The following is a 21,790-nucleotide window of genomic DNA, read 5'->3' on the forward strand; positions in this document are numbered from 1 at the left end:
TGCAGTTTAAGTAATAATCCGTGTATCAGTTGGAAATCTCTAAACACATCTTTGAGAGTAACTGCCTTGTAAAAATCATTATTAAATAGTGCAGCTTCAATTTTTTGGATGTACACTGTTTGTTCCATAATTACAACACTGGAGCCTTTATCGGCTTTCATAATGCAGATCTTGTTGTTCTCTCCGAGTTCTTTCAGGGCTGTCAGTTCATGGGGGGTGGGGGTGGAGGTTGAACCATTTGTCCCCACTTTTTTGATTGATCAGGTTTCTTAAGTCTCTATTAAATCAAAAGGTGCTTCAACAAAGTATTAGTTTAAGGGTGTGCACACACAAGTATTAGTTTAAAGGTGTGCACACTTATGCAACCAGCGTGTTGTACATTTTTTATTTTTTATATTTTTTCCCCTAACAGATTTGTTTGCTTTTAAATTGAATTGTACAGGTTATAGGTCACATTAAAGGTGGGAAAAGTTTTGAAATGATTTATTGCGGTCTCATTTTTTTATATCACAAAAACCTGGCATTTTAACAGGGGTGTGTAAACTTTTTATATCCACTGTGTGTGTGTGTGTGTGTGTGTGTGTGTGTGTGTGTGTGTGTGTGTGTGTGTGTGTATATATATATATATATATATATATATATATATATATGTATAATGTAATGTTGCGTATTAAATGTTCTTGTCCTAAAGTTTTACAAGAAATATCAAAGCATTACCAAGATATAACATTTCCATTTAAGGAAAAATTAAGTGTAGATTTTTCATTTGGTGTTCAACCTGTGGGACATGGATCCCGGATGAATCCTACTCTGCTGTATTTCTCCAGTATCAGATACGAGCCCCAAGCTCCTCCCCTACCCATAATGCCCCTGTCTCCTTCCACCCCTCAGATCTGCTCCAGGCTTTTTTGGGTAAGTGAGTTATATTTCTAAACCTATTTTTCACCTTTCTCTCTTTTTTTTCTTTCCCCCTACCTTTCTAGCTCTCAGGCATCAGTTTATAGTAAAAAACAAAAAAAAATAGACTTATTCCCATTTCTCTCTATCCTTTCCATGCAGTCCACCTTCATCCCGATCACTCCTTCTCCGATCCGACTCCCAGTTTCAGAGACCTTGAGTCCGATGACCCTGGTACCTCAACACCGACCATTGCTTTGAGTGGATTGGCTCCGACGAGCTCGGAGCTGTCTGGCTCTCAGAGCTGGATCTGAAGGGGTGGTTTCTGCTCTGAGTTTTTTGGAGCCGGGCTTTCCACTCTGAGGTTTCGCACCTGGAGGTTCAGCTCTGGCTTTCCCATTGATCCAGAGGATTACGTACCTAATCATAGTCCCAGCTCCAGTGTTTCATTCTCCTTCTGCCTTTGATGTGGTGGAGAGGGCTGTCTTGATCCCAACAAGACCCTTGATGATTTCATTCTCGGAGTCCATCCTGGCTCCCTCTCTGTCTGGTCTGGATTCCACCATCCTGCCCCCTCAATGGCCTAGGGAGTTCCCCCACAGGAATAGCTGGATGATTTTGAGCCCTCCTGAGGATGTTCCTCGAAAACACATGTGTAAAAGGAGAAGCTTAAACTTCCTGCCAGAGTCTCTCATGGAGGACACTAACTTGGAAGAAGGGAAGGGTTGCCCCTGATCACCCCAGAGGATATCTCCTTTGGAGACATCATGGAGATCCTTCGTCAGCGTGGGGGTAGTCACCCCAAAAACCCAGCCCTAATTAGTCGGTGCTCTGGAGGCATTTGGCACAGGACCCTCTACATCCTGGGTGTGCCCTCCTGTGGACCTACCTCCTGTTGGATCTTATTACATATCGGGCATGGAAGGAGCCCAACACGGTGGGGCCCATCCCCAAATTCCCTGACAAGATCCTCAATGCCCCTTCTGATAAACCTCATTGGTCTAAGGTATCCCCTGTGGATGCCATGGGGGTGGCCGCGGCAGCCACTAAGAAGGAGTTAGCACAGGAGAGCTCCACGGTCCATCCTCCAGAACGAGAGTCTAGGACCATGGACTGCTTTGGGAAACAGGTTTACGGTTCAGCAACATTCTCTATATGTGTGCTGAATTACATGACACACATCATCAGGCTCCAGTGTGACTTGGTTAAGTAGATCTGTGGATCTGCCCCAGGGTCCATGTCAGCAGAAGAAAAGAAGATTATTTTCCATGCAGATGGCCACCCTCACGTGCATCTCCAAGACCTCTATGCGGCTCCTATCACATGCGACTGAAGGCGCCGCTAGAGCGGCTGGAGCAGGCGTTACCATCAGGCGTCACACCTGGCTCCAACTTTGTAACTTTTCAGAGCCCTTCAAGGGATTTTTTACGAATGCCCAGTATGATGGTTTGACTCATTTTGGAAAGACTGTACGTGACACTTTGGTCCAGAGAGAGAAGGACGGGAAGACCTTGCCTGCCATCGGAATCTGCTTCTTAACTCCTCAGTGAACCTTTTCCAGGAATCAATGTGGGGTGAAGAAGATGTGGTTCCAGAAGTCTCAGAGTTATTCCCAGGATGCTCAGGACTCCTCTTCCCCCAAAGACAGAGGGGAATTTGACAGATGATGCCCTCACAGCAGAGGGGGTCCGAGGAACCACAGGTCTCAGGATTCCTTCCCAAACAGGCCTGCGCAGCAGCCCTGAAGTGTTGCCTGGCTGCACATCTCTGGAGGCAATTGGGGGTCGACTCTTTTCACCTAATAGCTGGGGAGTCTATAACAGATGATCATTGCGTGTTGTTATTCATTTCCAGAGGATATTCAATCCTCTTCTCTCAAACACCTCCCAGACATCCCACCCTCGCAAAGGGAGAATGTAACACTGGAAATTTTCAAGCTGCTTGAAAAACGAATCATCCAACCCATCCCCCCAGACCAGTCTGGATTAGAGATTTATTCCAGGTTCTTTTTAGTGCCAAAGAAAACGGGAGACTTGAGGCCAATTCTGGATCTCTCTACCCTGAACCTGTCTGTTGCCAAGATGAAATTCTGGATGGCCACACTCCAATCCATCCTGCCCTTCCTGCAGGAGAATGACTGGATGTGCTCAGTAGAACTTCAAGACACGTACTATCACATCAAAATGAATAGACCCTCTTGGAGGTTTCTCCGCTTCCGGCTAGGGACCAATCATTACCAGTTCAGAGTGCTACCCTTTGGTCTCACCACAGTCCCCAGGGTGTTCACCAAAGTGATGGCAGTGGTAGTGGCTCACCTGTGGCTGCAGGTCTTCCCCTGCCTGGATGATTGGCTCCTTTCCACTCCCTCCAGGCATTGACTTGCCAAGCAAGGGATTTCCTTATCCAGACCACCCACCAGTTGGGCATCCCCATAAAGCTCAACAAATCCGTGTTAGAACTAGTTCAGTTTCTGGATTTCATTGGAGCCCGGTTAGATACTATTCAGAACAATGTTTTTCTGACACCAGAAAGACTTCAGTCCCTCAAACATCATGTCTTGTGCATTCTTCAAGCTCATTCTCCCCCAGCGGAATTTGTCTTAAGTGCGTTGGGGTGCATGGTGGCCACGATCACTCTCGTACCCACAGCTCTGTTACACACGAGGGTGCTCCAGTGGACTCTAGCTGTCCAGTGGTCATTTCTAGATCAACCGTTGTCCCATCCTCTTCATCTATTGCGAGCCTGCAGGGATTCTCTTCTCTGGCAGATTCAGTCCCCAGACCTTCTTCGCGGTCGCCCATTTATTCTTCCATCCCCGCTGACTACGGTGACCACGGAGGCCTCCCTACTTGGGTGGGAAGGCGTTGCTTAGAAAGGAGAGTTTAAGGTACGTGGTCTTCCCTGGAGACCCAGTTGCATATCAGTGCCCTGGAGATGAGGGAAGAGCTATTGGCGTTGCAAGGTCTTCATGTCCATCTTCCACTAGGGACAATTGCCATCCAGACAGACAATATGTCGGTAGTCTTGATACATCAACAAACAGGGGGAAACCAGGTCTTATCCCCTTTGCCACAAAGCCATGAGATTGTGGGAGTGGGTGATCTCCACTGGCTATTTTCTGGTGGCAACGCACATTCCAGGGAGGTCCAACATTCTAACGGACAGACTCAGCAGGTCTATCCTGATACCTTACGAGTGGTCTTTGAATCCATCAGTACCGAAACGGAGCTTTCTAAAGTGGTTTCAGCCTTGCTGCAATCTCTTTGCCTCTCCTTCCAAAGCGAAGTGCAGCGAGTTTTGTGCTCTGACCCCCCCCCCTCCTGGGGAGTCCCCCGGAGACACTGTGGTTCATGCTTGGCCCTCCGGTCTTCTCTATGCTGATCCTCCACTTACCTTGATTCAAAAGCTTATTCAGAAAGCCCAATGGCTGAGGAGTTCAGTCATCCTCATTGCCCCCTTCTGGCCTCGCCAAGTATGGTTCCCTACTCTGTGGTCTCTTGTAGCATGTCCTCCCTAGACGTTGGATCCAGTTCTGGATCTGATTTCTCATCTGTCAGAGATTCCACATGCAGATCTGGCCATTCTGAAGCTCACCGCTTGGCTGCTCCAGTTCCCATGATAGTTAGGACTCCTGGGCTATCTTCTCTGGTTAAGAAGATTTTGGTAGTGCCTCATAAGTCTTTCATGAGGAAGGTTTATTCAAGTAAGTGGAAATGTTTCTTGATTTGGGCATTTCAGCATGATTTGGATCCCTTCACTGCCCCAGTTCCTGTTATCTTAGAGTTTCTGGCAGGTATTTTTCAACAGGGTGTCAGCATTTCTAGTTAAAGTTCAGCTGGCGGCTATTTCTAACTTCTGCATAGGGGATAATTCAACTTCTCTGGCTTCTTCTAAGCTCTGTAAAGCTTTTTTGAAGGGTATCTTTCCTCTTAGGCCACCAATGAAGGATCCTACACCTCCTTGGGACCTTACTTTCATCCTTCAAACCTTGGTTTCTTCCCCCTTCAAACCCACTGCTTCAGTGGATCTGCAGTTCCGGTCTTGGAAGACAACCTTCCTGATTGCCATTACTTCAGCTAAAAGAGTGTTGGAGCTTCAGGCCTTATTGATTAAGCCTCCTTACATGGTCTTCCATAAAGACAGGGTATCTTTGTGCATTAATCCTTCTTTCCTGCCGAAAGTGGCCTCTGAATCAAACATTAATCAGGTTATTAATCTTCCTGTTTTCTTTCTGAGCTTTCAGAATAATGGAGAGTATAAATTGCACCTGCTGGATGTTCATAGACAATTATGTTTTTACTTGCACAGAACAAAGGCCTTTCGCAAGTCTGATCAACTGTTCATTTCTTACTCTAAGCCCTTTTTAGAGAAAGCTGTATCGAAGGTCACCATTGCACATTGGATCTCTCAGTGTATACTCTGGGCGTATTCGACCAAACGATTGTCTCCACCAAGTTAAGTTAAGGCACATTCTACTAGGTCTGTGGTTACTTCAGCTGCCTTTTGGTCCAGGGTTTCCTTGGATGACATTTGTTCTGCGGCTGCCTGGGCATCTTCACATACTTTCATTTCTCATTACAAGTTGGATCTTCTCTCCAAAAGTAGGGCATCCTTTGGCTCTGCCATGCTACAGAGTATCCTTCCATGAGGGCTTCCCAGGGTTTTAGTAGCTGGGGAATCTATCCCACAGGTTGAAGACCAAATGAAAACAACTTCAGGTAAAGAAGTTACGTACTCACCATAACATTCCATCTGAGTTGTTGCTTTCATTTGTCTTCAACCGTTCCTCCCTCCTTCCCCCTGCCTTACATGGACTGTGTGGTTGTCTGGCTAGAAAAGACATGGTCCTTTCTTGGCATATCTGGTTATTTCTTATGATACTATCTGGGTTATTGTGCCAAGGGGTAAAGCATTGAGTCAGGTTGGGATGCTATGGTGGGCAGCAAACTCGATCTGAGGGGAGGAAGAGACATGGGCATTTTGGGTAAGGGAGGAGCTTGGAGGTCGGATCCAATGCTGGAGAGATGTGGCCGAGTCGGATTCATCCTGGATCTGTGTCCCACAGGTTGAAGACAAATGAAAAGCAGCAACTCAGATGGAACTTTATGGTGAGTACATAACTCCCCTCTCCCCATCACTAAATACTTTTCTGCTAACCATCTTCTGCTTTCCACTCCTATTGCTCTTAATTGTAGTGCCTCTGGCATTGTCCTGTGGGCAGAGATGGCCCTAGTCATAGATGGGTTGGAAAAGAGACTGGGAAATGTGAACCTTCTAGCTGCTGCATCATCATGTGTGCCATCTTGTACACAAGAGATAGTTTGAGGTCCCCTATGTGGGCAGAGCTACTCACATCATGAGCATCAATGCAAAAGACTGACATTTTATGCATCAATGCATATAATGTCAGTCAGTTTCAGATCTGTCCTCTAGACACATTTAATGGCAATCTACCTTTTCAGTCATGGCACATCTCCATCACTCATGGAGTGCCTTATTGCAGACAGAAGTCTCACTTTTCCATTCTGGAATGGGCAATCTGACAAAATGCCATTCCTTCTTTCCCAGGATCCTCCAGCAACCAAGCAGGAATTCAATCTTAGGTCATCTGGGTCACAGTCGTGGCTTCATTTGTTTATGCTGCAGAGGTAGGCAGGCTGCAACTTTTCCAGTGTAGTCCTCTTAAAGCAAAAATCTAGATATCAGTTCTGTTTAACAAATCTAAAAGATAAGAATAAAACAGATGATGTAATGATGGTTGTAACCTTAGTCATAAAATTTATGTATTTCCTTATTAATATGACCTTTTAAATTTTTAAATGTTATGGCATTAAAATGAAAAAAATGAACATTTTATCATTATTACTTATGATGCCGTGCTCTAGTGCTATTTAGAATAAAGTCTGATTGCATGTATATATCACAGTGTATTTCCCTGAATTTTTAATGTGGTTATGTCAAACCATCATGAACATGCAACCATTTGTAGAGATGGAGCAATATTGGGTTAGATAAATAGAAATGTGAAAGTAGTTAGTAATAAAGAAGGTAAATATTCATTCTTTATTTTATTTTTTTGAGTTTTTCTGGTATTTGCCTGCAGTTCATACTTGGTGGTATATACAAAAGTGGCATATTATTTGTAAAATGGAAGGGAGTTGACTAGAAGTTTACCTTAATCTAATCCAAGAGTAGTAACTGATAATTTTTACTACCTTGAATTACTACTTGTTTGTCTTTGCCATCATATGTCAATATCCTTTTTGACCATACTAGCGCAAGTGCAGTTATTGTGCAGAGACATTCTGGCTGTCCTTGAATACCTAGAAGCATCACTTAACTGTCTGCACTGAATTTCTAGCTGACCCAATACTAGCTGCCATTTGATATTGTGTCATTCTGTTTGTCTTAGCTGCTGAAAGCACACTAAAATCACCGACCGATGACATGCCAAATTCTCTTCATGACCTCTTGGAAGACACTGGCCTCAGGGAAGAAAGGTAAGAGTGCTGTGTGTTTGTACACAGACTTGCATGCAAGTGCCTGTGTGCATGCCATGTATTTTAATTTTGTACTTCTCTTTGTTTGTACAACTTTGTTGTTTATTAGTTTTGTAATAGTACTGGTATTATGAGAGTGTTAAATGACTTGACTATATGCTTCATAAGCAATGCTGTCCTTGTACTGCTTTATTAAGTAGATTAAAGCCGAGATAATAGCGTACAGCAGAACGTGAATATTAAATATCTTCGGTCAAACAAAATAAATTATTCTGGTAACAATACACATTAATCTTGTGAAAAGTCTACTTGAAAGAATAAAATAGACTGACATAATTTACAAATTGAAATGATGTTAACTTACTTCCTCCATGCATCACATGCAGATTAGGTGTTTGTGTATGACGTGTTGTGTATTTAGTTAAGAAAGTAATACCAAGTTTTTCCTCATACTGTGATCCAAGGAAATTATTTTATCTTTCTTTGAAAGCTGGTATATGTTGAAGAATCCATGTCATCTGTGATGAGCTCTTTTCTTTAAATAGTTTATTTCTTGACTCTGTACTAATTTAAGTTAAGACTTAAGTTTACATTTAGCAAATACCTATCTGTATTTCTGTGCTGTCTGCTTTTAGTATGCTTCCATTAATATCATGATAATCCAGTAACTATATATGAAGTTTAAATAATTAATAGTAATAAAAATGATGGCCTTTTCTATCTTATATCTGTAATTATGAAAAGCATGATTTTTGTCACTTCCTGTCTGATCAGATGAGCCTGGTATTGAATCTGGATAGCACTAAGGGGAGGATCACCTTGGGGGCAGGGGTAGGTGACTGAACTTAGTGTTTGTAAACCTGTAGTAAGTTCCAACTACTTAGAAGATCAGGGACAGTCTGGAGGGATCTTCTAGTCCAGTACTTAATCTATGTGGAATGCCACATGTGCTTTGTGCTTTCAACATTTCTTCCCAGTAAAACCTGAAAAGAAATGCACACTTAAAATGCTTCTATTTCATAATTGCTGTGAAATGAAGTTCAGTTCTGCATTTGATTGTATATGTGAGTTTTTTTTTTCAGTTTTTAGCAACTTTATCTTTTAGACTATAGGAGTCTTGGGTATAAAATAAGATCACAAGTAGTCTATAGGCTAATCTGCAACAAGAAAAAAATTAATACCCACATTTTTAACTCCCACTTCTAACAAATTAACTGGTCCCCCCTCAAAACACTACCACTAGATACACAGTTCAACACTTTAACACCACCTTCCTCAACATCCTAAACAGGCTGGATCCCTGCGGAATAGCTTGAATAATACATCAGTACACAGCCTGGCTTAGAAACAACACCAAAGACCTATTAAAAGAAAGGGACAAGGCATGGGAACATTGACTAACTAACAAAAGCAATGACAACTTTCTACTTTTCAAACAACTTAGGAATAAAGCCAAATCCCAGATAAAAGCTGACAAAAAACCTACTACATCACTGCATAGCAAAGAAACAAAAACAACCCCAAAATATTCTGGGCCACTATAAACAAACTCCTGCAACCTGGTAGTACGTCCACCCACAATCCTACCACACCCCCATCAAATGATAACATTGCAACACAATTCAATTCCTTTTTCATAAGAACAATTCACTCACTTATTGACTATGACCAAAACATCACTACTACAATCCCCGTAGCAAACAATGAGGATGTAAACTCCTTCTCCTTTAACCCCATCCCAACCCTTACCATAAAAAAAACTACTCACTAAGCTTAAGCCCACCAGCCTAGCTTAGGGTTGCCACCTTTTCAAATGCCCAAAGTGGGACATTTTTGGTACAAATGTCAGATTTTGCAGGCCAAAACATACCCACGGCCAGTACATAGGACAGAACTTCACTTTTTTGCCTAAATAAAAGCTTATTCTTGTAGCATTTTAGTTGCTTATTCTGTTTCTTATAACATTTAGGTGTTTCAGATGCAGAATAACTGTTTTATGCAACTATTACATAAAATATAGGAAATAATTTTGTCTTAAAACCTAGGACATTTCCCATTTTTACAATTTGTTTTGCAGGAAACAATAGCCCAAAGAGGGATTGTCCCTCGCAAAGTGGGACAGGTGGTAACCCTAGCCTAGCTGCTGACAACCTCCCATCAGAATTCCTCAAAGCTGCCTCCGAAGTCATAGCCTACCCCATTTCTATCCTCATCAACCGCTCTATCTCTGAGAACTATGTCCCACTAATCTGGAAAGTCTCCTATATCACCCCACTGCATAAAGGTGGCAACTCTACCAAGCTTACTAATTACAGGCCCATTGCCATTCTTTCACCTCTCCAAAATACTAGAAAAATGTTTCACTCCCAGCTTCTAAACTACCCTATCTCCAGTAACCTCCTATCAAACACACAACATGGTTTTCGCCCCCACTACAGCACTACAACCGCCCACGTCAGTTTTACTAACACAATAAATGAACACAGAAATCAGAATAAATATGTCTCATCCATCTTTCTAGATCTCGTAAAGGCATTCAACACAGTTTTACACCAAAAACTGCTGTCAGAACTGGCCACATTACATCTCAGTCATTCGTCCCTAGCTTGGTTCCACAGCTGTCTAACCAAACACCAGCAGGCTGTTAGATGGCAACAGGAGCTATCATCTTTGCTCCCTGTTAACATAGGAGTTCCACAAGGCTCCATATTAGGCCCCCTACTTTTTACCATCTTCACAAATCAACTCCATAAATTCACATCTCTCGCCTCTGTCATCCAATATGCAGATGACTCTTCCCTGATAAGCTCCGCCCCCTCTCTGACACAACTACAGGCTATAACACAACAATCCTTCCTAGAAGTAGAATCCTGGCTAACTAACACTAACCTTATACTGAACCCAAACAAGACCAAACTCATGCTCCTTCTCCCCACCAAAACACCCAGTCCCTCAGCCACTTTTTAAATCAACTTCTCCAACAACACAATCATAAACACCAGCTCACATACCAAATTACTAGGTGTCACAACTGGTAGCAAATTAAAATTCGACCTACACCTCACTCAAACCCTTAAAAAAACACACACATCAAATTAGACTGTCTTTACAGAAGTAATCCTTTCCTAACTAGCCATTCTAGACTAAGCATCGCCAGGACTCATCTCTTATCTAATGGTCTCTATGCTTCTTCCGTCTTTACAAACCTTAACAAAACTGACCTTACCAAACTTGAATCAGCCTACAATAAAATAGCCAAGTTTGCCACTAGCTCCCCATATAGGTCCCACCACTGCTCTGCCCTACAACAAATAAATTTGCTAGAATTCCCACAACAACTAACCTATACCCAGCTTGTCTTTACTCACCAACTAATATACCAGCCAAACAGAACCCTACAACAATTACTCCAACCATATACCAACACTCAGCAACTCCGATCCTCGCACAAAACACTCCTCCAAGTATCCAAAAGCAACAACAAATCTGGGGATGCCCTCTACTCCCACCACATTTCTAAACTTTGGAACTCAATCCCTCAACACATCCTAAATGCTACCAACCTACACCAATTCAAAACTCTGCTCAAAGACCACCTCACTAACAACTGGCTCTGCTCCTGCACCAAGCCAGGCTAATACCACATAATCCTACGTCAAATTTCATCCTCCAAATTTTATAGTCTCCATGTATACCCTACTCCCACTTGTTAACAAGACCTATCAGCTACCTACAATAAGAGTTGTTGTTGTTCTTTCGGCTTTTCCTGGTTAGGGGTCACCACAGCGGAAATCCGGTCCGCTAATGATTGGCAGTAGATTTTTTTACGGGTGCAGAGGTGCCAGCTCGACGCCCAACCTTCAACGAAGGCACGCCCATTCCACGCATGTCTTTCAAACGCTACTCAACCGTGGGGAGGACATGCAAACTCCACACAGAAGGCGCTCCTAGCCGAGAATCGAATGGGAGAACTTCTTGCTGTGAGGCAACAATGCTACCGTTTCAGTAGCTACCTACAATAAAAATATAATTTGATAATTTTTTTTTTTTTGTAAGGGTATACATATGTATGTGTATTAAAGTATACTCAAATGATCAACTAAAGATGGACCCCTGCCCTCAAAAAAAAATATATATATATATATATATATATATATATATTATATAACTTTACTATGTTGTAATAACTTTCTCCTTTTCACTAAAGTGCCTATTGTATATTATACTTTCTTTATTGTCTCTAGATATTTCTGTTAAATTCTATGTAAAACTGATACTGTACCTGTCAATGTTGTTCTTGTTTTATTGGAGCTTTTCTCCCCGGGCCTCTGCTGAAAATGGGCTCACACCCAGACTGGACTATCCCGGTCAACAAATGTAAAATAAATAAATAAAAATAAATCTCGTGCTAACTTCAACCCAAAGACCTGCAGAAGACTCCCTAGACAGAGCTATTTCTTGAGGCCTTGGATGACATATTTCTTTATACAATTCCACTGGACAAATAAGTCAAAATTAACATCTCCCAACTTCAAGCACATACACATTTGACAGAAAAATAGTTGAGGACTTATTCTGTATTAATAAAACTAAAAAGATCTTCTGCCTTGTCTTCATTCATGTGGTTCTAAACCATTTACCAGAAAATGTGCATTAAATATTTACCAGGAAATTAAGTAAGCCAGTACAAAGGAAACGGGCCCTCATTCCAGATAATACTTAGAAAAGACTAGAAAAATATATTGATCATAAAAACGTACACTTAAAATAATTTGGTACTCTCAGGTGGTTACCTATCCAATTACTAACCAGGTCCTACCGTACTTTCCTTAAAAGATTAGACAAGGTCAGGTGTTATATTCTCTAATTTCATAGCAAAATCGTTATTAGTAATCCAGTATTTAATCCTTTTAGGGTTTAAGTATCATAAGTATTTGCATAAGTCAGGGTCAGCTGAACTTTCAAGAACAGCATGCCTAATGTTTCTAATGTGCTCTGGTACTCTGACTTTTACTAATCTCATGGTTTGTCCAGTATAATAAAGACCATAAATATGTTTCAGTGTGTAGACATCTGCTTTCTGTTGACAATTATAGCTGCCTGTGGTCCTAAAAACATGTGCATTAGATTCCTGTCATCTTAGTAATAGACTGAACACCCCTTACAATCTGCAACACTAACTTCATTTGCATTCATAGCAGAATGCAGTGCTCGATTCATAATACTGAATGACTTTCTGTAAAATATATTCCATCCCAAGTCAGCCAGCATTTCATTGCTATGCCAGTGTTTTCTCAGTATATGAGATACCCCTTCAACAGATGGGCTTACCTGCTCACAAAATAGATATCATGTTTTTCTTACCAGTTAACATTCTTAAGAAGTCTGTTCATTGATCCACATTCTAGTTTGTACTGGCAACCTGTTGAAAATAACATCTTCAAAATTTCATTTTCCAACACTATAGGGAGCTTTGTGAAGTCAAGAATCTGAGGTGCCAGTTCTTTTCAATTTTATGAATAAAGAGTAATTTTTAACAATTTTTCAGTCAGATTTGTATGTTCTTGAGGCCTTGTATGATGTGCTGTAAATGCTGAAGACCAGGGCATGTGCAGACATAATGTTATCAGGAACCTTTTAACTTTAGCCCTGCATTGGCAACGTGCATGACATTCCCAGGATCAACTACAATCTGGATGGATCACAGTATTTCGTAGTATTTTCATCCTGTTCATAGCTATAATGGTGTTTTAAATTAAACATCATATGATTTCTGTAAGAAAAAAATATGTTGATCAGTTACCACCTATCTATTTTCCATCTTTCAGTTTGCAGTGGTGAGATATTAGGGTGAGGAAACAAGAAATCAGAGGGGGGGGGGCATTTGGGTCATGATGAGCCTTTCCAATTATCAGGCACGTTTTGCAGTGCATAAATCTGTGACTGAGTTCATAAACTTCAGGGAGAAGAAAGTGAATTTTTGGCAGATGATATACCTCTAAATTTGTTGCTATTTTCACAGCTATTCAAGTTAATTTAAACAACAGGCATTTTTCCTTTGTGTGCTTTATATTCCTGTGCACTCCCATGTCATTAAGTGCCACTCCACTCCCATCACAGGTTATCACTTACCAACCATTGTGCCTTACCTAGCATTCCCAATTTCAGGAGGAGCACCCAGCTGCCCATGATGGAGGACGCTTACAGCACTATCTTGCATTACGTTGTAGGCATAGTTCAATATCGCATGTTTTCTGATGCAGCTCACAAGTCCATGAATTTGTGGATTGAAAGCTGTCCTGTAGACCCCTGGAAAACCCTTGGGAGCCAATACTTGTCAATTTTTACTGGGAAATATTGCTAGTCTTAAAAAGTTGAGTTGATAGCCTAGCATTCTACTATGATGAAGGTATTTTAACCTCATGTTATTTGCAATGAATCCATGAACTCTTCTGAATCAGATCATTTTTTAATATTTACCTACCGATCTGCTTGCATCTTTACTTTTTTCAAAAGTTATGTGATATAAATCAGCAGACATGTCTATAATGGATTATAATAAGTACCCTACTGTTTACTGCATGGCATGTTTTAGTGTTTCAGCTTTGCAGTATCAGCTTGTGTGCTGGCTAACTTTAAATAAACCAGCACTTACATCTGCCTGCACAGATTGTAACTTTCCACTGCCCTATCTGATTTCCTGATTCTGACATCACTAACTGATACTGTCAGTGTTCTACAGACTTTTTTTTCCCGAAACATAATAAACAAGTAAAATAAGACGTTCATTCTAACTTCCAGCTTCAGTACTGTTTACATTATTTTTGAGTGGCTGTGCAATGTATTTGCAGCATTTGTACCTGACCCATGATCTTCATTTTCAGACAGTTGAACTGAGATTGTCACTGTTAAGATATAGTCTTTATACATTTTTCTGTCTGACTTTATGAACACTTACCTTGTACATGAAGCAATGGTTTTACATTGGCATGTAACAGTTGCAGTTAGTGAAGCCAGAATCAGATTTTTTTTTCATATTTTTAAATATGGGAATCTGCAGCCATTGTGCAATGTGGGTTTTCCTTTTCATTTTTTTTTAATCTAGGGAATCTGGAGCAATATGTATTCCAAATGTTGCTAAGTTAGTTTGGGCATGAGATAAAACTAAGTTTTAAACTATAGGCATTTGCTTGAATGCCCTTCCCAGTGCCTTATTTCCTTTTCTTCACTCAAGGATTTAGGTACGTTTTGGCACTCTTCTATGCTGTCCTAGTTGTACATTGGAAATAGTCCCCACAAATAAAATGGGGGTGGGACTAGCCATACTCTGTCCACTTATGATCAGTCTTTTGACTTGTTCTCATGTCCTTGCTTCCTCATTGGTCAGTGCTTAACCTCCTAGTTGCTTCCTCATTGGTCAGTGCTTAACCTCCTAGTCAGTCAGATGTATGTTGATGTTTCCGAATAAACATTCATTTGCTTTTCATTGTCTTCTTGAGTTATGTTAATCTTCAGTCCATTGCTATTAATCTATTCAGTTGCTGGCAAAGAAGGCATTGTAGACTGGGTATTAACCACCAACACAACCAATATCTAGTCTTCTTTTAATCTATTTCCTAACTTACCATCATCCAACATTTTTCCATTAAAGGTTTTAGAAATGCCTCAAAAACATAATGTACAACTAGGTATGTTCAAAAGACTGTTCAGCATAGCCATTTTTAATTTTTTTTTAAGATTTGCAACTGGCTTCCTCTCAAACAACTTCCTCTAGATGAAGCCTTACAGTACTTAAACCACTCCTTTATCTTAAATGCAGTTGCACCTACCCATACAAGGAAGGTATTAAATGCAACTGCAACTGCCAATAGGAAGAAGGTAGGAGCCATACCTGCTCCCCCCATGATGAATAAGGAACTAATGTTAAAACAGGGATACAGCTTGGCAACCATGGAATATGAATCACGCAGTGCTAACTAGAAAACCTGCCATATGTAGAAACCAATTTATCAACTTGCTGTAGAAGACAAAGCAGGCTTATTGCTTTGAACTGCAAAAAATTATAGGAACCATCCTAAAAAATGGATTTGTGTTGGCAGTCTCCTAAAGCCAGGAAAATAAATTAACCCCAGATCCACACCCAGATGAAACAGACATCAGTACCTCCTACATCCTAAATAATCAGTTCATAAATGTAGCTAAAGCATTCTTGTAACAACCTAATACAGCAGGTGCACACAACACTAATGACCGCCCTTCTTGGTTCTTTCAATCTGCATCCAATTAATGTGACACAAATAATGAAGCTCCTACAAACGCTGAACGATGCTGTTGTATCTCTGATCAACATCCTCCTGAATACCTTCAGATATGTGCTGATGCCTATTGTCCTGTTACCATGCTGATTAATGCAGCCTTTGCAGAACAATATAGTCCTAAAATATGGAAAAGAATCCTTCATAATGCCATTTCATAAAGGAAGAACAAAACATCAACTGCCCAGCTTATAGACCCATTACTTTCTTGTCTCCAGTCTCTAAAATTCTACAAATTCTAAGCTGTCTAACAATCGGCATCCTTATCTCAGTCACTCAACATGGGTTTCATCAAGGCCTGCACACAACCTCTACTTTTGTGGACTTCTCTAAAGCTTTTAACACTGTATTCCAACTAGTTTCATTCCACATACCAGCCAAAATGGATCTGAAGTAAAAACACCTTAAAGATACCTCTCAAGTCTCTAGATTTTCCTCTCATATTTTTGGTCTGTTCCTCATAAAATTTGTAATTTTCTGGATTTTTGAGGACTGAATTCACTAAATAATGACAGGCATTTGAGTTTCAGACTTCATATCCTCAGAAAATGTATAGTAACACAAGACTTTTTATTCTAACAACTTTCTACGTTTATAGGAGTAATATTTAACATGTAAGTGATATTAGGAACAAAAAAATGTCTAATGCTTTGTACAAACATGTTTTAAAACATTTGACATCTGTTTTTAGGTTTATTGCTATAGATCATCTGGCATGGTTTGCTTAATAAAAAGGAACGCATGTGGATAGTTAAAGTAGGTGCACCTTTTCTCCTGCTCTTAATGAGATTCTTTGATTGTATTGGTGGAGGAAGTGTGTGTGTGTGTGTTTAATTTTCTTTATACACACACACACACACACACACACATATATATATATATATATATATATATATATATATATATATATATATATATATATATCTATAGTGATTTGTTTTTTACGTTAATGTTTTAGAGCACTGATGAAGGAATAGCCAAAACCAGTTTGCCTGTGTATTGATTTGATACATTTTGTATATTGGTATTTATTAAAATAATTAATTAAAGTAATTCATCACTGTTTTTGTGCTGGCCGTTGTTTTTGGTTTGGCCATAAATCCCTTAAGCACCAACATGTAGTCTCATTCACAGGGCGTAGGTCAGGCATACGGTGTGAGAGGAAGGTACCTAGACTTTTGTAGAGTTGGCAGGATACATGTTATAAGTCAGCAGTACTACAGCATTGCTCTAGTTGAACATTTACTGTTACGGTAAGTTGTTGTACAACTATACTTTATGTATTATATGATTTCCTGTATTCTGTCCGCATGTACGTAATAATAATTATCCTTGGAGCTTTTCTCCCAGGAGAACCACTGAAAATGGGTTTTGGCTCAGCTGGACTATGCCAGTTAGCAAATGAAAATAAATAAATAAGTACATACATACATTTCCTGCACTATCTTGGTACATGTGCCGTATTAATACAGTGGAATAATTTTTTAAATGTATTTATTTATTTGGCTTGTAGGTGTGTGGGATAGAGTGACCTATTCAGGCATGATGTGGCTGTAAGTACAATATACAAATCAAAGTGCAATATGATTTTAAGATAAGGCAATGGTTATGATTATATTTAACATTTGTAGCATTCATTCCATGTGTTTTCTTGCTTTAACAGCTCTAATACCTAGATCTACATATCTTGGCCTTTTCCACAAAAAGAAACAAATATTCATCAGTTATGTATCACTTCTGATGTCTTCGGCTATTATTTCCACTGCAACATATCTCTGCTTAGAACATTAGCAGTAAGAGTCTTAGTTTCCCAATCTCTTGTAATTCCATTTAACAACCTATATTACTTCTGATTCTGAATGAATGGTGTGTACCATGAAACCACACGACCTTCAACCCATATGAAATTCCTCTTGTAATTGGGGTTAAAGGTTGGCATAATGGTTAGGATGTTTACTTCAAAGACACAAGGTACAAAGTTTGATTCTCACCTCTGAAAAATTGAAAGAGGTTAAAATGACCCACAAAGGCAGCTAGCCTGATAATTATCTATGAACCTTTGTAATAATCTTCTTACCTTTGCTCACACTACTAGACCTGTCAGCCACTCTCTTGAAATATCTCGCATTAGCCTGAATGTACCTGCAGAAAGATAGTGCATTATGAGATCTGGATGTAAATGTATAATCCTGATGAATTATCTGTTTCACAGTCTTGGTTTAAATATATCTTCATTGATCCTCTTATAATTGTAAAATACCAGCCATTCAGGGCTTACTGCCCTGGCCCCTTGGTATGAGTAGAGTGCACGCCTGGTTAAAAATTCTCTTCATCAATTGTAATTTAAAGCCCAGCCTAGGGGGTTGCCAAGGGGTTGTCCACAAGAGCAACTAGCCTAGTATGTACCTGTGAACCTATAAAGGGTGAGTTTGGCACAATGGTTAGGGTACTCACCTCATACACACACGATACAGGGTTGGATTTTGACCTGTGGATATTGACTAGGCTTAAAATAGACCTTCAGGGCAGTTAGCCTAGTATTCCCCTTTGAACCTATGAAGTCACCCTTGAAGGATAAATTAAACTTTTCATAGCCTCTTGCCTGTATGACCCCAACCCCCAAACTCTGTATCACTGCTGAAATATGTTTTGGATAACCTGCAGCTAAAAATATGTATCTGAAGTAGTTACTTCATTTGCTCTGCAACCTGTGGGTATCGGATCCGACTTCGGATCCGAGCCGGCAGCTTACCAAGCTCCAAGATCCGAGCTCCTAGCTCCTCCCCCTACCCATAATCCCCTGCTACCAACCACATTACCTCAGATCGTTTTTTGCCGCGACTGAAGAAGCTTTACTTTTGAAGAGCTCCTGGCTGGGTGAGATCGTTTTCAATCTTTTTTCACCAAAAACTTCAAAATCGTGTGTGTGTGGTAGTAAAACCTTCTACCCCCTTGTTAATGTTAGTTTTTTAAATTTTTACTGGTACAGTAGTTAGTTTTCTTGTCACTCCCCCTCCCTCCTTAGCGTTTGTGTGTGTGTGTGTGTGAGTGCTTCAACATGGCGGAAGGGCCTAAGGCCATTTTTTCCAAATGTACTGAGTGTGGCCTGGGGGCAGCCCATCTCTCAGAGGCCTGCCAGATCTGTGCGGCCTTTAACCCCCGGGCACTTCGGGATAGGAAGAACAAGCTGATCCTGGCGGGAAAGCTCCCCCAGGAGTCAGCTTCTTCTTCCTCTCCTGTTCGGGCTCCGGCTGCCTCAGCGGCCTCAGCGCCCTCTGTTCCCTCAGCTCAACCCGGGACTCAACCTCCCACTTCGGGTTTGAGCTCTGGGGAAACTAGTGCCTCCTCAACTAAGGAGAAGAGGCACAAGGATAAGGAGGGACATAGATCCCATAAAAGGCGGACCGAGTCTCACCCCTCGGCTCCGCCAGCTAAAATAACTAAGTCTCCTTCGGGGGTCTCTGGATCCTTCTCCTCTCGGCTCCATTCGCCTAGCTTCTCGCCGGAGCCAGAGGAGGAAGATCGGTCTCCCTCGAGGTCGTCGAGGCGGCCCTCCCGGCCTGCCTCGACTACCTCTTCCAGGTCAACAAAAAGCATCTCCGAAGCGGATATGGATCGGATGATGCGTCAGTCCTTACAGACCCAAATGCAGATGGGGGTGCTCTTGCCTCCCCCCCTCTGGGGGGGAGCGCGGCCCCCATGTTTGCCCTGATCACTCCTTCTCCGACTCGTTTTCGGATCTCGGAGTCATCGGATCCGTGCCCATTTGGACCCAGGGAATTGTTGGCGCCAATAGCGCTGGTCTCTTCGACGCCGACTATGCCCTCGAGCTTGTTGGATCCAAGCTCTAGGGGCCGAGGGCTGAGCATTGGATCCGAGGGAGTTGTTGTATCTTCGGAGCTGTTGGGTTCGGAGTGCTCCTCTTTCTCGGCGCCGACTGCTTCGGCTCCGACCCCGATCCCTTCCTCGGAGCTGAGGAGATTGCTCTCAGAGGCTGGCGAGGGTGAATCTCCTTCGGCTTTTGAGGTAGTGGAGAGGGTACTGTCGAGATACTCCAGATCCCCGGTTCGGGTTGTGGATCCACCCATACCCCCACTGCATGAGGGTCTGTCTTCCATCATCCGACCATCGGGACAGCCTGCCCAAGCTCTCCAGCTAGTTCCTGTTGAGGAACAACAACTCGTGGACGAGCCCTCTTCGGATAGCCCCACCGAGGAGGTTCCTCGGAAACATCGGTGTAAAAGGAGGCACCTGGACTCCCCCGAGTCCGTTACCACTGACACGGACTTAGATGATAGGGAGAGTTCCCCAAGGTCACCCCCTGAAGATGTCTCCTTTGGAGACATCATGGAAATGTTGCGTATTAGAGGGGGGTGGTCTGCCCAAAAACCTTCCCTTGATGAATCCGTGTTCCTGGAGGCGTTTGAGGCAGGCCCATCTACTTCTTGGGTGTCCCCTCCGGCCGACCCCCTGGTGGACTTAATTACCACCAGGACGTGGAAGGAGCCCGACACCGTGGAACCAATACCTAGGCATCCCAACAAAATACTGAGCCCCCCCACAGGTAGGCAACCGTGGGCCAAAGGATCCCCTGTTGATGCCATGTTGGTGGTGGCGGCCACCAAGAAAGAACTCGTTCAGGAGAGTTCTCTGGTCCACCCACCAGATAAAGAATCTCGAGCATTGGACCGGATTGGGAAGCAGATGTTTGCTTCAGCGACCTTTTCTATAAGGGCACTGAACTATATGGCACATACCATCAGGCTACAGCGAGACTTGATCAATGAATACGCTTCAGCCCCCCCAGAGTCCATGTCGGTTGGAGACAGGAATGTGTTTACGACACGAATGGCCACTCTGAAATCCATCTCCAATACGTCTATGCGGCTCCTCTCTCATGCTTCGGAGGGAGCCGCTAGAGCCAGCGGAGCAGGGGTCGTCTTACGACGTCACACCTGGCTCCGTCTTTGCGACTTCGCGGATCCCTTCAAGGCATCCTTCGTGAACACCCCCTTTGACAGTTCTGCTTTTTTCGGCAAGACCATTCGCGATACGCTGGTCCAAAGCGAAAAGGACGGGAAGACGCTGTCTGCCGTCGGAGTCCGCTTCTCTAGTCCCCAAAGATCCTTCTCCAGGAATCAGAGGGGACAAAAGAAGCTGTGGTTCTGCAAGTCTCAGCAATCCCATCCAGCTGCGGACCACTCATCCTCTAGAGGCAGAGGAGGACAAGGTGGACGCCGGCCCAGAGGCAGAGGGGGGCCGCGTAATTTCGGGTCTAGAGAACCTTTCTCGGACAGACCCGCGCAACAGCCCTGAGGGCTTGCCCGACTGTCCCTCTCTGGAGGCAGTCGGGGGGCGGTTGACGGAGCACCTGTCAAACTGGGAGTCCCTTACAATGGATCGATGGGTGCTCCGTATCATTTCCAGAGGTTACTTCATTCCTTTCCTAAATCTTCCCCCCAAAACCAGACACCTCCCCGATGTACCATCCAATCAGAGAGAGGCGGCGGCTTTAGAAATTTTAAAGCTGCTAAAAAAAAAGAGCCATCCAGCCCGTCCCCCCAGATCAGTCCGGATTGGGTTATTACTCAAGGTTCTTTTTGGTGCCAAAGAGGGACCTCAGACCCATCTTAGACCTTTCCGCTCTGAACCTGTTTATACCCAAGGAAAAGTTCCGGATGGTCACTCTTTAATCTATCCTCCCCCTTCTGTGGGAGAATGACTGGATGTGCTCCATAGACCTCAAGGATGCGTACTACCACATTTTAATGGACAGACGATCCAGGAGGTTTCTCTGCTTCCGGCTCGGAGCCAGTCATTATCAATTCAGAGTTCTTCCATTCAGCCTCACTTCAGCCCCCAGAGTGTTCACCAAAGACATGGCGGTGGTTGCTGCCCACCTGAGACTTCAGGGCATTCAGGTCTTCCCGTACCTAGACGACTGGCTCCTTACCGTGACCAACAGGCATCAGCTCTCATTAGCGAGAGATTACGCACTGACTCTAGCCCACAACCTAGGCATTTCAGTAAACCTGCAGAAATCCTGCCTGTGCCCCACTCAAGCCCTGGAATTCATAG

At 42.6% G+C, this 21,790-nt stretch overlaps 1 protein-coding gene across 1 annotated transcript in view; it reads left to right on the plus strand.

Moving 5' to 3' along the window:
• LOC122809800 (C-Jun-amino-terminal kinase-interacting protein 3-like) overlaps window positions 1-21,790 on the plus strand; it is a 1,405,059-nt gene that overhangs the window by 603,084 nt on the left and 780,185 nt on the right. Inside the window, exon 7 of the mRNA XM_044081538.1 lies at window positions 7,310-7,397. Coding sequence (XP_043937473.1) covers window positions 7,310-7,397 — 88 coding nt within the window. The remainder of the gene's footprint in view (window positions 1-7,309; window positions 7,398-21,790) is intronic.

The sequence above is a fragment of the Protopterus annectens genome, chromosome 1.part1 (genome assembly GCF_019279795.1).
Source record: "Protopterus annectens isolate FY-2018-M chromosome 1.part1, PAN1.0, whole genome shotgun sequence".
NCBI lineage: Eukaryota > Metazoa > Chordata > Ceratodontiformes > Protopteridae > Protopterus > Protopterus annectens.